General features: G+C 45.7%; 2 protein-coding genes across 2 annotated transcripts; one reads left to right on the top strand and one right to left on the bottom strand.

Moving 5' to 3' along the window:
• Positions 1–739: 739 nt before the first annotated feature.
• LOC124653922 (F-box protein PP2-A13-like) lies at positions 740–3,025 on the top strand. The gene is made up of 3 exons (XM_047192981.1): positions 740–1,257; positions 1,577–1,695; positions 2,369–3,025. The coding sequence occupies exons 1-3, from the start codon at positions 931–933 to the stop codon at positions 2,790–2,792; spliced, it is 870 nt and encodes a 289-aa protein (XP_047048937.1). The 5' UTR covers positions 740–930; the 3' UTR covers positions 2,793–3,025.
• A 2,313-nt stretch (positions 3,026–5,338) lies between these two features.
• LOC124654582 (E3 ubiquitin-protein ligase BIG BROTHER-like) lies at positions 5,339–7,971 on the bottom strand. Its single transcript, XM_047193579.1, has 7 exons — positions 7,911–7,971; positions 7,156–7,320; positions 6,970–7,034; positions 6,791–6,835; positions 6,247–6,371; positions 6,021–6,129; positions 5,339–5,739 (listed from the first exon to the last, which is right to left on the bottom strand). Exons 2-7 carry the CDS (start codon positions 7,298–7,300, stop codon positions 5,704–5,706), a joined length of 525 nt encoding a protein of 174 aa, XP_047049535.1. The 5' UTR covers positions 7,301–7,320; positions 7,911–7,971; the 3' UTR covers positions 5,339–5,703.
• Between the last annotated feature and the right edge of the window lie 11,183 nt (positions 7,972–19,154).

Genomic DNA, 19,154 nt, shown 5'->3' with positions numbered 1-19,154 from the left:
AGACCTCACCGATGCATGGATTTTAGGGCGTGAATATGGACCTTGTTGGAGATGCTCTTTAAGGTATTTTTGGTCACATGATTTGGAAATACATTAAGAAATTTAAGCAATAGAGTCAGACGGATTATCCCCCAAAAAAAACATCTGTAAAAAGAGTGGGCGGTGGGAGTATGAAAATCCTTTGAACCAAAATGTTTTTGAAGGACGAAAACAAGACCTTTTGTTTCCTAAAAAGGAAGACCTTTCTTCGCTTTGGCCAACAGTAAAACACATTCAGGCACACAGTGACAGTCGATTTCGACGATGAGGATTCAGGAGATGGAACAGAGAACCGGGCGAGTCGTCGTCTTCCCGACAGCGACCTCCACCGCGGCACAATCAACCTCGCGACACGCGGCCACCACCACCCACACAGAGAAAAGCGAGAAATCTTGGGCACCTCCCTTCACTTTCTTCCCACCCCGATCCCGATGGGCAAAGAACAAAACCCGCTTTCCCCTGTTGGATTCCACGGCTTCCACCACTCCCTTCGCGCAGCCGCCACCCCATTTCCGGTTCCTGCCCCAGTACCAGCCTAACCCGGCAGAAGCCAAGGCCAAGCAACCAGCACATCAAGCAAGCTCACACACAAGCCAGAACCTTCTTTCATCGACCAAGAACAGCCGGGGGCGACCAAAATCAGTTCGCTCCGGCGGCCTTTGCAAGAACTTGCCGTGGTGGTTAATTGCGGGGAGACGACGACGACGACGACACCAGGAGCTCCCCGCTTCCCTACGGCAACCGAGGTGGCTGCGGCGCCGGCGGGATTATGGGCCTTTTGGCGGTGAGGCGAAACCCGCCGCTCTTCTCCAAGTCGCCGGCGTCCCTGCTGCTGCTCTCCAAGCTGCTCACCCTCTACTGCTGAGCTTTCTTTTCTTGGTCGAATCATCCATGGGCGGCGCTGCCTCGTCCACGGCGAGGCGGGGCGGGATGACGACGCTGGGGGACCTGCCGGAGAGCTGCATCGCCGAGGTGATGCTCAGGCTGAACCCGACGGAGATCTGCGGGATGGCGCGGCTCAGCCGCACCTTCCGTGCCGCCGCGTCCGGGGACGGCGTCTGGGAGGCCAAGCTGCCGCGCAACTACGCGCGGCTCCTCGCCGCCGCCGGCGCAGGTGGTGGCGACGAGGAAGCCGCCGCGTTGGAGGCTGAGTCGATCCCGAAGAAGGAGGTGTACGCGCGGCTCTGCCGCAGAAACCGCCTCGACGGCGGCACCAAGGTATGTGCTTGTCTTGTCCCATCTAAATTTCTGGTTAACATCGCCACTATGAAACAAACTCTGTTTGTTAAAAAAAAAACATGAAATTTAAGACTAGTACCTTGCACGAACTAGTAAACCTGAAATAAATTAATAAAAGCGCTGGAATTTTAGTGTATTTGGGTTAAAAAAAGGTTATGTAGGAGCCTGATTAGTTTGAAACGCCTGTCGATTTGAAGAGGCGGTATTGTTCAGTCTTGTTTAGTTTTCCTTGAATTATTGATGCTATTTTTTGTTATTGCCACCTCAAATGGTATTTAGTATCCGCCTCACTATGCAGGAGTTCTGGCTAGACAAGGCTGGTGGAGGCACCTGTTTGACAATCTATTCGAGGGCGCTTTCGATCATGGGCATTGATGATAGGAGATACTGGAACTACATTCCAAATGATGAATCAAGGTACTTTCATCAACGTATAATATGCCCCATATCAGATCCCATGACTGATTAGGATATCCAAGTTTTCTTGTATGTTGCTTGGAAATGTGTTCAGGTTTCAATTCAGTTCCATTTGGTTTGCCGGTGCATATCTGAATGCCGGGAGTGTATCACTGAAGCTGAGCAGCACCTCCCATTATTTTTGTGCCCATTTTTCATATGTTAACACTTAGAAAATCCAAATGGTGCTAACTACATTGAGTCTATCTGTGCTGAACTTGTGTTTCAAGTTGCAACTGCCTAATTAGTTATACATTGTCTTGTGGAAAGGAAAGAAAAAAGGTGGTATCGTGTACAATTCTTTACTTGTGCTTGCCACCAACTAGGAGCTGTGTACTCATGAATAAGATTCTGTTATCTGTTCGTGATCTAAAAGTGCATTTTTAATTCATTTTATGAATTCAAATGCGGCATGTTCTTCTTTCCTGTATTTGTATGGACCCCTGAAATGTATGCAGTTGGAATATGATAAGCTGTTCCACTAGTACCTTTTATGATGCATGCATTGGTTCATCATGCTTTTCATGTGAGATAATTGAACATGTTTTCTTTACTAGCATATGACAACACATATCCCAAGTATATGTTTAACGTTGCTTGTACTTCGTGACGACTGTATGCTGCTTTTCTGCAGGTTCCGTTCAGTTGCTTATCTCTCGCAAGTTTGGTGGTTTGAAGTCAGAGGAGAGGCCGAGTTCTGCTTCCCAGAAGGTACTTATAGCCTGTTCTTCCGAGTTCATCTGGGCAGACCTTTCAAGCGGCTCGGTCGCCGGGTTTATAGCGCAGAGAACATCCATGGCTGGGACATAAAGCCGGTGCGCTTCCACCTGTTGACTTCAGACGGGCAGCAGGCTCAATCCAAGTGCTATCTAACTGATCCAGGTGTCTGGATCAACCATCATGTCGGCGATTTTGTCGTGAAGAACTCGAATGAACCACTGAATATCCAGTTTGAAATGGTTCAGATAGACTGCACACACACTAAAGGAGGTATTTGTGTCGATTCGGTGGTTGTAAGACCTCAATACCTTGCGAAAAAAGGGAACTCGGAATTATGAGTAGATTTTCCGAACAGGTTAAGCTGGATACCTAAGAAACAATATGGTTTTGTTTCTTTCTGCCGTCTTGCAGTCATCGACGTTTTTCAGTCCTGTAATGTATGCAATTGAAGGGATAAGTGATTTTTATTTACTTGTCCCTCTAGGAGTATGCCCCGCTTGTAAATTGTGAGTTCACTGACTCGTGTACATGCTTGCTTTTGATATGTTGTGTGGCATTGGATCCTTGTGTACCATAGCTTGGTTGATTCAAGTTTTCGTCAACTTGATATATTTTCTTGGTATGTTCTCTCCACTTCACTTGTTGCAGTCTTATCCTCGGGGTTCCAAAAAACTAAAACTAGGAATATAACAGTTCAGAATCGTAATGCCGCTTTGCCTTCCAGAATTTTACAAACCATAAGAATTGATACAAAAGTGTCCAATTACCAATGAACACCAGAAGACATATGAATGTTTTTTTTTTAAGATATCATCAGACTCCTAAAACTTTCCTTTGTAATAGTGTATAGTGCTTCATAGAAAGTTCTAAGGTTTCTAGTCCAAAAAATTAAATAACTGCCACAAGAAATATTTCTAAGGATAGAACTCCAAATTTCTTTAAGCTTCAGTCGAATCAAAGAGGTCCTGGATAGCAAAGCACAAATATCCCTAGAATATCACTGGATATGGAAAGTGAATTTTCAGAACTGGAAAGTGGAACCCTTTCTCTGAAATTTGGTAGAAGTCGTATTTCTAAGGTTAAAAATTATGAAAAATGTTGATATTAGATAGAAACTTACCCTATAAATTCTTATAAAAATTTGACCCTTTTAAAACTTGCATGAAAATCAGAAAACAGGCACCAAGTAATTATATTGTTCTATGGAAATTTGCATAGTTTCTACCTATAAATACACTTTTATAGTATATATTGAAGCTTAAAGACAATGGTCGCTAAGCTTTAGAAAATGGGTTTATATGTAGCCAGGTTCGCCTCTTTGCTCGTGTTGTGATCAAGTTGAGACTTCGCAGCAATTTCCTTTCAACGCTCAGTTGCTAGAGTTGTTTGGGGGTTGTGGGTAAAGTTTTGGGTACTAATCTCTGTCCAAATTTACTGTGGCAAGCGATGGTTTGGTTTCATGCTTTCTTGCCTTATGGGGATGATCGGCATGGCTGCCATTTGTTGGGCGATCTAGAACATCAGAAACAAGATTACTTTTGGAAAACATGTTATGAGGACTCCATGCGAGATGATTTTATATACAGCTTCTCTTCTGATCTATTTGGCAGGTCTTCAGAAAGGGGATGTCAAAGATCTTTTGACTGCTGGGGCGAACAAGTTGATGCAAGGGCATGCTGGTACAAGCGCGCGTCGAGACAAGGTTCGGTGAAGTGTGTTTTCTTTGGAGGATCTTGCTGGGTTCTGATAATCATCTAGTTTGAATTGCTGGGGTATTGTAATCTGAATCTGTTGGTATGGTGGCAACAGGTTCGTCTCATAGCCGCTTCTTTCTTGCATCCTTTCCCCTCTTCTTCTGGTTTGTTATCAAAACAATGTATTTTTGTTTTGCATGAAATGGAAAGGGGTGGAAGCCAGGTTGAAAAAAAAAAAGTTTAGTTGATCATCCACCAGCCTCCGGGACTTCTCAGTGTGAGCGTGACAGAGTGAGTGCTTGGACAATATAGCCATTGCACAAAGGACGGTTCTTTTCTGGTACTAAAACACCATTTCAAGAACCTACTAACACTGAGGAAGCCACCGGATGAGATCACGCGTGACAACTGAAAACCCCGTAGTGGCCACCTCTGCACTAGAATTGTTCGAGAAAGTGCACCAGAAAGTTCTCTTCTGGGCCGTTAGCTGCATGGCCACATCCACACTTTACAACCTTGTACAACTAACCAGAGAATAATAAATCAGGGAAAGAACAACTTAATAACTAATGGAAATATATGCCGACAAGAACGTTTATCAGCACAGGAATCTACACCGGATGGAGTGGATCATTGTCAGCACTTGATCATGCTCCATGATTAATTAACTAAGTAATACCATTTGCAATCGACATTTTTTAAGCAACCACCAATCACACTGAGATCTAATACTACTGGTGCATCATCCAAGGATATTATTGGTACCCACTGACAAGAGGAAACTTAAATTGTACACGGTCTCTTCTTGCTGGATAAAGGAATCTACTGATTTTTCCTTTCGAGTAAACGGTTTGACTTTATTGATTAACACAAAAAATACACTAGGTTGTAGAAATCGAAACAAACAACAGCAAAATCCCTGAGAAAATATACATTTATATCAAGATCCTCTAGCTATAGTCATCGTCTTTAGCTTCAACTCATATCCGTATTGGGGATAAGTTCCCAATTCTTGTTTAGGACATGTTTGCTTCATCTACCCTCTACTAATAAAACAATTTGGTGTGTGACTTCTGACTGCAAGTAGTGTGCAACTTTGTAACGACTATGTTATCTTTCGAGTTAATATAACAAGAGGTGGGGAAGCTCACACCACCTCGCAATTCACAAAAAAGAAAGGACTCTCTGACTGAGAGAACCATGCGCAACTGTCCAATATTATTGATATAATATAAGAAAAGATGGCAGATCCCTAGAGGTATATAACATTGACACTCTCGCTTCTTACTATACACAATGGGCTAACTTAATAGACAGTGCAATGCAATACTTACCAAACCATACTATTATTTACTGAAATACTCCTGCTTGGTTGCATACTTAGAAAACTGGCAACCATCGTAGTACCAACACAGATCTATCGGTTTGTGATAAAAAACTGAGTCGGATGAACACATCAAACAACTAGGTTATGGGTAGCATAGTAGATCGCAGCAGAGCAAAGTGGCCTGAAATCACGACGACGAGGCTGAATTATAGCCACAAACGTCACAGCTCACCCGAATACCTCCTCATTGCAGACTGGGCATGCCTGAAAGAAGACAAAGGTATAGATCACAATATCAGATAATGATCCTAATAGCAGGCAATATAGGTTACTAAAACAGTGCCATCAGAAAATCTGTATGGATCATATGGTGCTCTGACAATGCATATACAGAAATTGCCTATTCTGTGCATCTGTCAATTGGTTTTTGTGACTGATATAAAAACATACAACAGGTTTATATTAGTATCTACGAGTAGAAGATAAAAGCTTCTGTTTGAATTGTAGAGATATCATATCATTTATTCAAAATAAAATAACTTTACCTTGTTGATCTTAAGCCAGCGAGTTATGCAATCTGCATGGTAACAATGGCTGCAGGGCAATCTTATCAACTTCTGTCGGCTTTTATAGGTTGATTTGCAGATCACACATCTGCACGGAGATGTTGTATAGATGTCTTGGTAAGCCAACTTACAACATGGCATACGGCTGCTGCTAAATTAAGAAAGGACAGACAAATTCTGGAGATTAAAATTAATTGTAACATACTCCTCAGTATTCTTTTTGCTGGAGAAGAAGTTACACTTGTTCCTAAACGGCACCAGATAGCATATCAGCTCATCAGATAAGCCTCTGGATTGAGTTCCTACAGCTTCACCAATTGCTTGTAGTTGCTACAAAAAAAAAATACAAAATAACAGTAAAAAAAATTGCATAGAAATGGAACTAGTGGGCGCTATGACAGGTAAATGGAAGTGTGTCAATTTATATCCAACTTATTTTGATGTCAAACCAAAGATGCAAAGTACAATAAGTGAATCTTTTATATGCGAGTAAGTTGTATAAGTAAACTTGTGTCTTATGTGTCAACCAAAAGTAAACTTCTAAGCAATACAGGTAAGTAGCCTCCCAAGGAATAGTTAATCTTAGTGGCAAGTATACTAAATTACGCTTAGTTTTCACTATATCAGCATAAGTTTGTTTGGCATCTCTGAACCGGCGAGTAATTGCAGTATTTATCTCTTTTGTACATCCTAAAGGATAGAATAACTTGATATAGTTCTTTCCACAAGATAAAAGAGAAGAAACATACCTCATATGACATATTATCTGGGTCGACATTGTCTTCCCTCGCCACCTGCAGATACAGATTGTCATCAGCTCATCATTATAGGCCCCCACACAGACACCTGGAATAATCCCCTTCCATGGAATGTGGCGATGATCCCAATGAACCAACAGAGGAAGCAGAAGAGTAGAAAAGCAACAAACCTGAGCTGCATTATTGGCAGGTATATACTCAACAGCTGGTGACGGTGTTTCCAAGGATATATTACCTAAAAACAATGCACCATGAACATGTAGCAAACGTGAGTATTAGTTGAGTACAGCTAATGAACCCACTTGGATGAAATCAGAAGATGCTTGGAGACTGGGAGTAGTAGCACTATATTATACCAGCAAGTTCCCTTGTAGCAGCAGCATCACGCGAATCCTCCTCGTCTTGCAATTGCCTTGCCAAAGCTTCATCAGATTGGCACCAGGCCTCAATCTTGTGGGTCTCCGAGGAGACATGGACTGCATAGGTATTGGGAGCTGCCATTGATGAACTGTGACACTTTCCTGAAGCAAGTTGCCAATGAACTTTGTTATTAAATCAAACCTGTTCTTGCTTATCATCTTAACTGAAGGAACATTCGGATATTGTGTTCGGATTTGCATTGAAAGCTGATAATTGCAGTCCATACTTCCTCTTTTCAGATTGACTAGAGCAACTATTGAAGGAAGAGAGACTTCTCAGACATGCTGATGCTCTGGTAGAATTAGACAATCACACCCTCCAACTAAATACCAGCTAAATTCTACTCTTAGAAAGAGCGGTCAGGACTCACCTACGAGATTCCGAATTTCTACATAAGATCAAAATACAACCCGAAATTGATATTCATACTAACAAATAAGTACTATCTCGTTCTTCTTTAGCATATCAAAATACATTTCTCAGTTCAATTCCGAACAGATGAACATGATAGACATGCCCAAGAACAGAAGGGGAAAAGGACGGAATCTAAGGAATAACTGAGAAATCTTCTGTTGGGGAAATCGCAGGGACTCGTAGAAAAGGGGAGGAAAGTTGCGGAGAGAAAGATTGTTCCGGATCAACAGCACGCAATTATCGGAAGAAACCGAGGGAGATCGAGGATATGGTGTACCTTGCCCGCAGCTTCGTCTCTGGAAACGAGCGGAAGAACAGAGTGACGCCGCCGCCTCTGCCGCCCCCTCTCTCTCTTTCTCTCACTATCTCCCCCCTCTCTCTCTAGGTAGCCGCCCAGCCGTGTGCACTCGAGAAGCTTTATGAAACAGACGTGCTCGCGTTTGCTCCCGAGTCAAACTGATGGAGACTACCTACTAGTATTTCGTATTATTATCTGGTTTCTCTTAATTTGTATCCTCTCTTTCTTTTGTGTCCGTTCTTCTTGTCTTAACAATGAAATTTTCATCTCAATTTTTCATCACATTAAATCAAACTGCATAGATGAAAAAAGATGAATATTTTTGCATAATTTTACTGAGAGCCTCTTTGATTCACACACACACACACACACACCTAGTAGAACACGGCCTATTTCAAATAAGATACACGATTGAGGAAAATATATAATTGAATAGCATTTTTTACGAAAAATCCACCAATCTATTAATAATCATCAACGGTAATACAAAAAGATTAAAAAGTAATAAAAATTAGCATATTTAAGAGGATGCATACAATTACTACTCTACTTCAGAATTATGTTTGGAGTACAAGATGTGGTAAATCGTAGGCAGAACCAACTATGATTGCGAGAAATAAAGTGCCACCAAGTACGCATGACAAATTAAATCTAAGAATGAAAAATTGGTCAAACCAATAAGAATCTTACAAAAATAAAAAAAAAGTCCAAAGGAAGCAAGTCGACATCTTCATCTTCGCAAGCAATGTCTTCACGAACAAACCGAGCTTCTGAATGCATCATGCTCTAACTACATTCGTCATGACGGATCAACTTTGTTTTTATCATAACCAACATGGGTAGCGACACAATTACACAACATGCATCGCACACTATCGAGGTTTGGAAGCTAGTCGTACATTTGCATGCATGTAAAAGTTTGTGACCATGCCTCGTTAAGGCTAACTACTTTAGGCTCACAAGTTTATACATGTTCGGGCCTTGGGTTAAGTCCCCGGTAAAACTCTTACTCCTGCTGGGATTGTATTTATCAAGGGTGTGAGGTGCTCAATAGTGTGATTGATGGGATTTCTAGCTTCTCTCGAGAAGTCGGCCTCGGTTCCACTGCTCTTGCTAAAGAGAGGCAGATGATGGAGTGGTGTGTGAGAAATTGTGTAGTGCTCGACCTCTCCTCTCCGATGGAGGGGTACAAATATGTATAGGGGAAACCACGATCCCACAACAGAGTGGTCATGGCGTCCCGTCCCAAGACGCAAGCTGACTTCACTTGCCTCGCCCACATCGGGTGGCGTGGTCGTACGCGGGGTGGGTGGGGAGTACCGCGCACTATTTCAATCGAGGACCTCGGGGGTGCTAGGTACATTAAGTACGATGGCATCTGCATGCTTGCTCGGATAAGACTCTACTGAGGTTAGCAGAGCATCACCGGTCTTGTATTCGTACCGTGGAGAAGCCGGTCATGTCGTTGGGTCCTTTCTCACCAAAGGAGAGATGGACACAGACCTAAATGGCATGTCCATCTAAATTTTATAGTAAACGATAGTCTTCCCGAAAGAAATTATACCAAACCCTACAAATCAAACAATTTATGTAGAAATTGAGTCGTAGAGATTTTAATCCACGAATTTCCCTATGAAAACCAGTTTGTTTAGACAGAAGGATAGTCGTCATACATGCTCTAAGTATTCACGAGGAACATGAAGGTAATAGAATTTCTGTGACGTATACAACCCAACTGCCATCTTTCCAGCACGGAACAATCCAATCGACTCAACCAGATCAAATCAAGTCACCACCGTTCCTCAAAAAAAAAAAAAAAAAATCAAGTCACCACCGAGCTCGATCGGCAGGGTTGGGTGCTTTCTCTGTTCACCAACGTCACTCCTTGAACTCTGCCTCATGCAAAGTTTACGACGATGGTAGAGTAAGCCAGATTTTTTTTGGTTGCAAAAAGTGCTGTCACAACGTGGTTCACCACAGGTGATTTTGTGTACCAAGATCGGTGGCATGTCGCCATCGCAAACCAGGGATCCATGGGACACTGCCACACGCACACGGTGACACCTGACGCGGCACCTTCCAAATGTACTCGTTTCACAGACTCGCAACCGACGTTCCTCGATCGTGAGTTTTAACCCCGTCCGACGCCTTGCGGTTTGTTCTCGCTATCGAGGTCGCCGTCCATGTCGTCCGTTCAGGGTTCCGTCCCTTTCTTTTTTTTTTTTTTTTTTTTTTTGAGATCAAAGCTGCGATTCTATTAATTAACGGCACACTCCGATGCCAACAAGTCTACAATAAAGTACGGTGGTACTTCCACCCAGCTCCTATTACATTTATTTTCGCAGCCCTCCTTAGCTAGACTATGCGCTAATCCATTGCCAGATCGACGCACATGGTTCACCGAAAAGTCGGAGAAACCCTTCAGCTGATCCTTGATTGCTTCAACCAGAGGACCATGGCCAGATCGGTCCTTGCCGGCTTCCTTGAGTTTCGTCACCACACTTAAGCAGTCCGTTTCAACCCAAACCTTGTCCACACCCTGTTCCTCAGCCAACTCAAGAGCGTGCTTGCAGGCTAGGAGTTCAGCACGCTCAGGGTCTGGAACATCTGTCAGAAACCTACAGGCGGCAGCTCGGAAACCTCCCAGATGATCCCTGAGAACAACGCCAGTACCTCCATTCCCAGACGCTGTCGAGAACGCCCCGTCAGCATTAGCCTTGACCCAACCAGGTGGTGGAGGGAGCCAGTGCTCGCTCATTCTACCGTGGCTTTGTCGAGGGTCCGGCTTAGCCGCCCACCATTCTTCAGCCAGGGCCAGAGATCTCTTCACAATCACCTGGGGGTCCTCCATTCTGGCTTCATCGCGTGCGTCATTCCTCGCCAACCAGAGTTGATAAATCAGCATGATGCCCAATGCTATCTCCCTTTCAGACAGGCTACCTAACCAGTCTAGGAGCCAGCTTTGCAGCTCTCCCGGCCTACCCAGAGACCGCGACGGAGAGGCCAAGCACATACCTGAGAGCTTCCGCAACTCGTCCCACGAACAGACTGAATGAGGACACAACCAGAACCTGTGCAGCAGAGATTCCGGGCGATTGCATGCCACACACCGGACCCCTTCTTTGATCTTGCGTCTCTGTAGTTCCTCTCCAACCGCAAGTCCATTTCTTATTAGTCTCCACATGTTAATTTTCGCCTTCCCTGGGACATTGGCATCCCATAGAGCTAGCCACCCTCGGTGCTCATCACAAGACCTCGATGAACTCGCCCTGTTTGCCTGGGCTCTCTTCAGCTGCATTTTTAGGTGGTATGCCGACCTGACACTAAATCTCCCGTTTTTGGTGTAATTCCAAGCAATATAATCATCAGTTCCAGCTCTACCAACGGGTATCTTCAGGATGTCAGCAACATCCCACTCAAAGAAACAGTCATTTAGTTTGCCCACGTCCCAACCTCTGCCATCGGGGAGTAGAAGCTCCTGGACCCGCATAACCTCCACTCCCGGCCTGTGTCCCAGTGGACGCTTAAGCCCATCTCGTGGTATCCAATTTGACCTCCAAATATCAATATTCATACCGTCACCCACTCGCCAGATCATCCCTTCTCTGAATAGATCCCTGCCATGAATAATGCTTCTCCAAGTGTAGGACGCCCCGGATGGACATCGGGCGCCCAAAAAGTCCCCATCAGAGAAGTAACGCGCCCTTAGGACACGGGAGCACAGGGATTCCGGGTTAGTGAGTAATCTCCAAGACTGTTTTGCAAGCAGAGCCTGATTGAAATCAGTGAAATTCCTGAAGCCCATGCCTCCCCTTCTCTTGTTTGCACACATTTTCTCCCAACTGATCCAATGTACTTTGCGTTTCCCCTCCGCAGCCCCCCACCAAAAGTTGGACGAGATCGATTGGAGATCAGTACATGTCTTATTTGATAACCTGAAACAACCCATAGAGTAGGTTGGGACAGCCTGTAGGACCGACTTCACCAAAGTTTCTTTTCCCTCCATAGAGAGACCTTGACCCTTCCATCCACCAACCTTGCCTCTTGATCTCTCCGGTAGATGCTTAAAGGCTCCCTCCTTGAATCGCCCCACCACCGTAGGGAGGCCCAGGTATTTTTCAGATAAAGCTTCACATGAAATGCCAACCACATCTTTCAAAGATTGACGGGTCTCAGCGTTGCACCCCTTCCCAAAGAATATTGATGATTTCTGCAAATTAACTCGCTGACCCGAGGACTCCTCATATGCTGCTAGAACTCCTTTCAAAGCTTGCAAGCTGTCTGTGCTAGCCTCAAGGAAAACAATACTGTCATCAGCAAAGAGCAAATGAGTGATTGTCGGTCCCGAATTCCCGAAAGAGACTCCGGCGATCTGGCGTTCCTCCTGGGCTTTACTTAACAATGCAGAAAAACCCTCAACACAAAAAAGGAAGAGGTAAGGCGAGAGGGGGTCGCCCTGTCTCAAGCCTCTGGAGGGAACAAACCTTTCTGAGATGCCTCCATTTAGTTTTACTGAGAATGTAGCAGAGCAAACACACCTCATTATCATGACCACCCATTCAGCCGCAAACCCCATCTTTAGCAACATTTTCTCAAGAAAAGCCCATTCCACCCTATCGTAAGCCTTCATCATATCTAGCTTTACAGCGCAAAGTGGCTTTTTCCTTTTCCTTTTCCTGATAGCATGCACACACTCATAGGCAATAAGCACATTATCAGAAATTAAACGGTCAGGTACAAAAGCACTTTGTTCATCAGAGATAAGGATCGGGAGAACTAGTTTCAGCCTATTCGCAACAACCTTCGATGCAATCTTGTATAAGACGTTGCATAGACTAATGGGACGGAACTGTGTGAGCAACTCTGGCAAATTCACCTTCGGAATTAAAACCAACACTGTGTCGTTGAAATCAGCCGGGTACTCCTTGCCTGTCAAAAAGTCCCTTACAGCAGCACACACCAAATCTTTCAACAGAGCCCAGTGCTTCTGGTAGAATAGGGCTGGTAAACCATCCGGCCCGGGTGCTTTCGTCGGTCCCATCTGGAAAAGCGCCGCTTCGATTTCAGCGTCAGAGAAAGCTCCAGTGAGCTTCTGGTTCATCTCCGGCGTGACACAGGAGTCCATCAAGTCTAGGATCCTTTCTGCATTGACCGACCCCTCTGAGGTGTACAAGGATCTATAAAAGGCATGCGCCATATCTCTCATTCCCTCATCATTAGAGCAAATTGAACCATCCTCACGACGAAGCCACCGAACCGTATTTTTACGTCTCCTGTGAGACGCTCGATTATGGAAGAATTTGGTGTTTTTGTCTCCCGCTTTTAGCCACTCTTGTCTTGACCGCTGTCGGTACATGATTTCTTCTCGTGCAAACATTTCATGCATTCTCTTCTCAACCTCGCGCACCTCCAGTGAGGATCCCGAGGTTATTGCAGCTTGTTTCGCTAGAACAAGCTTCTCGCGAAGCGCCTTGATCTCAGCTTGGACAGAGCCAAATTTCTCAAAGCTCCACTGCTTCATCTCTTTTGACATGTTGTGGAGACGCTTCCACAGGCCCTTGATGCCAGGTTCCCCAACACATCCCCTCTCCCAAGCCTCTCTTACCATGTCCTCATATCCTTCATGTCTAGCCCACATTTCTTCGTACATAAACCCTCGGACAAAGCTTGGCCTCCTCTGAGGAGCATCGGCCACACGGATCAGGATAGCCATGTGATCCGACTCTTCTGTTGCAATATGCTCAACATGAGTCATGGGAAAAAGATCGAGGAAGGATGTTGTTGCTGTTCCTCTGTCCAACCGCACCTGGACGTTATCGGCTCCGTCTCTTCTGTTGTCCCAGGTGAAGGGATAACCCCTGTAACCCAAATCAGACAGTCCGCAAACAGAAAGACAGTCTCTAAAACCTTCCATCTGCGTATGACTTCTTGGATTGCCTCCCAATTGCTCCTCCTGAGAGAGTATCTCATTGAAGTCCCCCGCACATAACCATGGGAGGTCATCCTGCCTGTGCAGGTACCTCAAAGCTTCCCAGGTCTTGTGTCTTCTGTCAGTTCTAGGCTCACCATAAACCCCTGTGAAGCGCCAAGTCTTCCCCTCATACTTTATCTCCGCATCAATAAAATACTGACACCATGGTCTCACCGTGACATCCACCTCATCCTTCCACCAGAGGGCAAGCCCTCCACTTCGTCCTTCACAATCCACAGCCACTCCATTTTTAAATCCCAAACTCCATTTGAGCTTGTCCATTGATTTTGCCTTTTTCTTTGTTTCACATAAGAACACTATCCCCGGGTTGTAGGACCTGACCAGGTCCCTTAGTTCGCCTACCGCCGCGTCCAACCCCAAGCCGCGGCAGTTAAGGCCGAGGATATTCATTGTGCCCGGCGGCCCTGCATCGCAGGGTCCGCCGATGGCTCTTCAATTCGATCAAAGACAGAACTAGGGTGTTGGGCATTCTGGTTGTTATTCTCCAGTCTATCGAACACCGAGTTTGTCCTTTGCCTCTTCCCAGCTGATTCCGAGGAGCCTTCTTCCACTACCTGTACCTGTATCGGCATCCAGACCTGCTTGGGACCCCGCTTCCTAGTGCCCGGTGGCACTGGAGGGTTTTTGCTACTTGCGATCTCAGGATGGTTCCTTGGGCGCCTGGTAAAAGTTCCTCGCGGGTTCTTCCTGGCATTGCCCATCACCGGGTGCAAATCACCATGCAGATCTTCCTCTCGCGACCAGTGTCGCTTAACCGGGCTAGAAACCGGTGCCTTATCTCGCCTCAACTCATGACCGCCAGTGCGGGATGAACTCGAGGATTCAAAATCTCGGGCTAGGTTTCGGCGAGGGGGAATATCCCTGACCGAGGCACCTCTAAAAGCTCTATCATCAAGATGAAAAGGTTCCGTCCCTTTCGTCGTTGCTGCCTCGGCGTGCACTGGACTGGCTGATAGAAAGATGAAAAGTGTCGAGTTTTCTTTCACAAGAATGCCCTGTTTTTTCAGCGGTGCAGTCGTCCAGATAATGGAGAATCTCCACTGGAGATCGAGGTCCCAAACGATGGCTGGCCGTTGTTTACAGTGCTGAAACCGACAAAAGTCGTGATACGTCTGATCGTCTTTCTGCCACTTGGATATTCCAAGACGATCGCAGCACGGCAAATTAGTTAGCGGCGAGGATACATTGTATCACCAACCACCGGAAAGGGTAATTACTTTCTGCGTGTTACCGGATTTGCCATTCCACTGACATCCTGATCCCCAAGATAAGAAACATAGAAGATTTTACAACACCTAAGGCCTCTTTGACTCGCGGTCTTTTCAGAGTGTACGAATGAAAGCAACACAAGATTGTGAATACTCCGTAGATAGCAAGATCAATCGATCAGCTAGGTTGTACTTGGGGTTCTGTATTTGGATTTCAATTGATACGTACTTTGGTTTCTAGTACTTTCAAAACTAGTATGGTTGTACTTGAAATTTTTTATGTAACTCTACTCGGGTTTTTACTGAGGTGTATTTTGATTATAGTGTAATTTTGTGCTTTGGTTTCATTATGGGTGTACTTCGGTGTAATATCAGTTTCAACTTTCAACACAACTGTACTTCGTGTACCTGTGCTTTCACACCCTGTGTCCTGTGCAAATGTACTCGAGGTTTCACTACTGGTGTAATTTGGTTTTTGGTATACTTTCAGTTTCAACACAATGGTGCTCATGGTTTCACTAAGATATGTTTTAAACTTATTAGTTTTTAGTATACGGTGTATTTATTTTTAATAGTATTCTCAGAAAAAAAGCAAACTACATATGTAGAGGCTTGAAAGTATCTTGAGCTGAGCTAGCTGGTTAGTGTTGGTGCTTATCGACTCCATGCATACATGTCTAGTTGATCGAGGTCAGGTCTTAATCTCTGTACCCCTCTGTCCATAAACAAGTGTACGTGCGGGTTTTTCAAAACATATTATCAAATGGAGAGACAGTTGTATTGAAAAGATGGAAACTAGCATATCTCTCCTCTCTAATTTTTTCACCTCCAATAAGATAAGCTCATGTAAAAGTGAAGATAACATGTGCTGAATATTATTGAGTTTGATTTTCGTGCGATTAGAGAGAAGCAACTTTTGCTATTTTAAAGTGCATTGGAAATTTAGAAGTACACTCTTTTATGAACAAAGTTTAAGACTAAACATTCACTTATTTGAGGACAGAGGAAGTAGCTAGCAAGTGTGTGTGTGCACGGGACGTCGTGAGCCCGGGGCACCCGGAAAAAAAGGTACCCCAAGTTTGGTTGAGGAGGAAGAGGTTGGACGTTTGAGGTTCAACAAATGATGGACATATTGGAAAAATAGAAACCATGTCTCAATTCCGGAAAAGGGGTCATATAAAGTAGCCCATAAATATGACCATGTTTTCTCACAAATCCAGGCCCAAACAATGTGGGGCAAAGCCCTGTACATGTGTGGCATGTTCGGGCCCATGTACAAGCGAGGTCATCTTTAGTGGCTCGGAGTATTTTAGACATAATTTGCATCTGTTTTATTTTATTTGCGTTCGGCCATAGACATGAAATTAGCTTTTTTCTCAACTTTTTCGTTTGTGTCCACCCCTGCCCTAATGGTATTGCTATTTTTTTTACCGTATCTGACATGGACAAGGGCAGGCCATATAGACAATGCATTAATTTGGAGAGGAGAGAGAGGGGGAGATGCTTTTTGTGTGGCTGACACATGACCAAATGAAGCATGTGAGGCACATAGAGATACGCGGTGTCCGCCTGGATGCAAACCCGTCCCAAATTTGGTCCAGGATTGCGTCCAACCGAGCATGCCGGCCATTTTGGGTCGCCCAGCTGGGCGAAGGTTTTTTTTTCTTATTTTGTCCATGCATACCAAAATAAACATAAAATTTTCGTTTGCATCGGATCCTGGAGATGCCCCGAGCCCAGGAGGTTTCTTGACAATCCCTGGCATGAACACACGAGCTCTAGACCTGGGCAAAAGGAGAAACAAGGCAAACAAAAAAAAAAGAAAACTTAGGGGTTTTGTGGATGACATAACGGGGAAAGCTGGATTTCACAAGACTCCAAAGCATAATAACCCTTTTAATATTGACGATTTTCTTTGACTCAAATGAAATCGAGATAATCATTAAAAATAATACTTAGCCTTCTTTTTTTTGGGTGAGTGGGGGATCTCCCTGTCGTTGCTTAGTAGACGGTACCTCGGAGGAGGGATCCTCACGAGGGGGAAAAGAAGTAGAGGCCATAGGGCGGAGTGTCCTCGGGACGCTAGTACGCGAGTTACCCAGCTTCGGAACACCTGCACGGAGACAGGGCCTACTGCTGTTTGTCTGTAATTATCTGGGCGCTTGCGCGTTGTTACAATGGTTGTGGTTGTGCCTCTAGGGCTCCCGGGATCCGGCTTATATAGGCGCACGGATCTAGGGTTTACATGGAGAGTCCTAGCCGGATTACAGGTTGCCTAAAGTACGGTACAATGTCTTGCCGTGTACGTCAAGGATCCACATTCCATCTACGTCGTACTGGATCCGGGTCCCTCCTGGGGTTGCACGGATCCGGCTTCCTCCGAAGGTTGGTTTGGATCCGGCTTCCTGATCCTGGGCTGGACTTCATCCTTCACGATCAACAGCAATCGGGCCGCCCGATGGGCCACATGCCACCATCACTGTCTATGGGCCACCTGGGCTTGCCGGATCTAGGCACTGTCGATGGTACACCCATGAAGTATACCCACAACAGTAGCCCCCAGAGTTCTCTGAGATTCACCTCTTGTTTCCGCCTGGCTAAAATCCTTATAGCTTCCGACAATCTTGGTAACATGGGGAAACTTGAAGAACTCCAACTTCATATTTCTTTTCTTTTTCCAACTCTTAGTCGGAAAAATCCTTTATCCCGCGGAACTTCATCCATCGACACCATTTTTACAAAACGTCTCCGGATTACTTCCCTGCAAAGATAACGGTCTTCAACTTCAAAATTTTACCCGGAACCTCAAAAGGTTCTAACGGTTCCGCCAATCATGGCGCTATTTTCGGGCGATCTGAGCGGTAACTTATCCTTAGCCATTTTCACCGCTAGGGTTTGTGACACGTGTCGATCATCCAACGGCGCGACGCTTGCGTTCCGACCACAGGATGCGGAGCACGAATCTCTTCCCCGCGGCCTATAAATATCCGTCGTTCACCCCATTCACCCCATTCGCTCTCGTTCTCACCTCTCGCACAGCGCCGCCTCTGAGCTCTTCCTCCGCCACGCCGGAATCCACCGGAGTCTCGCCGGAGTCTCGCCGGAGTCGTCTCGCCGCCATGAAGTGTTCTTCGTGTTCTTAAGTCCGGCGAGCCACCGCAGCGAAAACTCGCCGCCGGCGACCTCAACCGCCACGGAAGCCATTCCGGTAAGCCTCAAGCTTTTCCTTCTCGATGTAGTTGGTAGGGATGAACTGGGCATCTATCACATTGGATCCGGTTAAGTGTTAGTCTCCTTCGCTCATCAAACTTGTAGATGTCTTCGTCGACTCCGCCTCCCTCTACCGAGCCGATCGCGGCAACACCAATCTCCTCCGCCCCTCCACTCTTCATCCCAGTGCAGCTGGAGCCCTCAAGGGATTCCGGCAAAAGCATCGAAGGGGCGTCTGTCAACCCGGAAGATATCGCGGGGGCAGAACAAATGGAAAAGAAGGCGGAAGAAGCTGCTGCCAAGAAATCAAAAGCCCGGAAGCGAGACGACAAAGCCAAGGGAAAATGGTGGCCTTGCTTCACCTCGGAAATCGAGCTCCGCAACCTCAAGGCGGAGGGTTTCATAAAACTCGGATCCTGGCGGAGGGTTTCCGGCGAACTGAATCCCGCTCTCGAAGCCGGAGAGTGGGTGGTGACCAAGGCGCTTATCGAGCGCGGATTCTCATTCCCGCCCAGCGATTTCTTCTCCGAAATCCTGAAGGCGTACGAGCTCCAGCCTCATCACATCGCTCCGAACAGCATCCTGGCCATCAGCAACCACGTAACGTTGTGTGAAGGCCACCTCCGGATAACCCCGGATCTTCCCCTCTTTCAATATTACTTCTCCGTGAAGAAGGAGAAAGTCTCTCAGACTTCCACGCTGGCTACCTGCGGCGGCGTCACCTTAAAGCTCCGCCCCGGGCGCACGTACCCGCATACAGATCGACATGAATCTGTGCGGTACTGGTCCGGCAACTTCTTCTACCTGAAGGAC

The sequence above is a fragment of the Lolium rigidum genome, chromosome 5 (assembly GCF_022539505.1).
Source record: "Lolium rigidum isolate FL_2022 chromosome 5, APGP_CSIRO_Lrig_0.1, whole genome shotgun sequence".
NCBI lineage: Eukaryota > Viridiplantae > Streptophyta > Magnoliopsida > Poales > Poaceae > Lolium > Lolium rigidum.
Note: the sequence above shows the minus strand (reverse complement) of the source record. Positions and strands in the feature narration are given on the sequence as shown.

Coding starts and splice junctions, on each gene's coding strand:
- LOC124653922 (XM_047192981.1), top strand. CDS start 931: ATGGGCGGCGCTGCCTCGTCCACGGCGAGGCGGGGCGGGATGACGACG. Junction 1,258..1,576: donor GCCTCGACGGCGGCACCAAG/GTATGTGCTTGT, acceptor CTCACTATGCAG/GAGTTCTGGCTAGACAAGGC. Junction 1,696..2,368: donor ATTCCAAATGATGAATCAAG/GTACTTTCATCA, acceptor GCTTTTCTGCAG/GTTCCGTTCAGTTGCTTATC.
- LOC124654582 (XM_047193579.1), bottom strand. CDS start 7,300: ATGGCAGCTCCCAATACCTATGCAGTCCATGTCTCCTCGGAGACCCAC. Junction 6,372..6,790: donor CAGATAATATGTCATATGAG/GTATGTTTCTTC, acceptor TTTTTTTTGTAG/CAACTACAAGCAATTGGTGA. Junction 5,740..6,020: donor GCTGGCTTAAGATCAACAAG/GTAAAGTTATTT, acceptor GTCTTCTTTCAG/GCATGCCCAGTCTGCAATGA.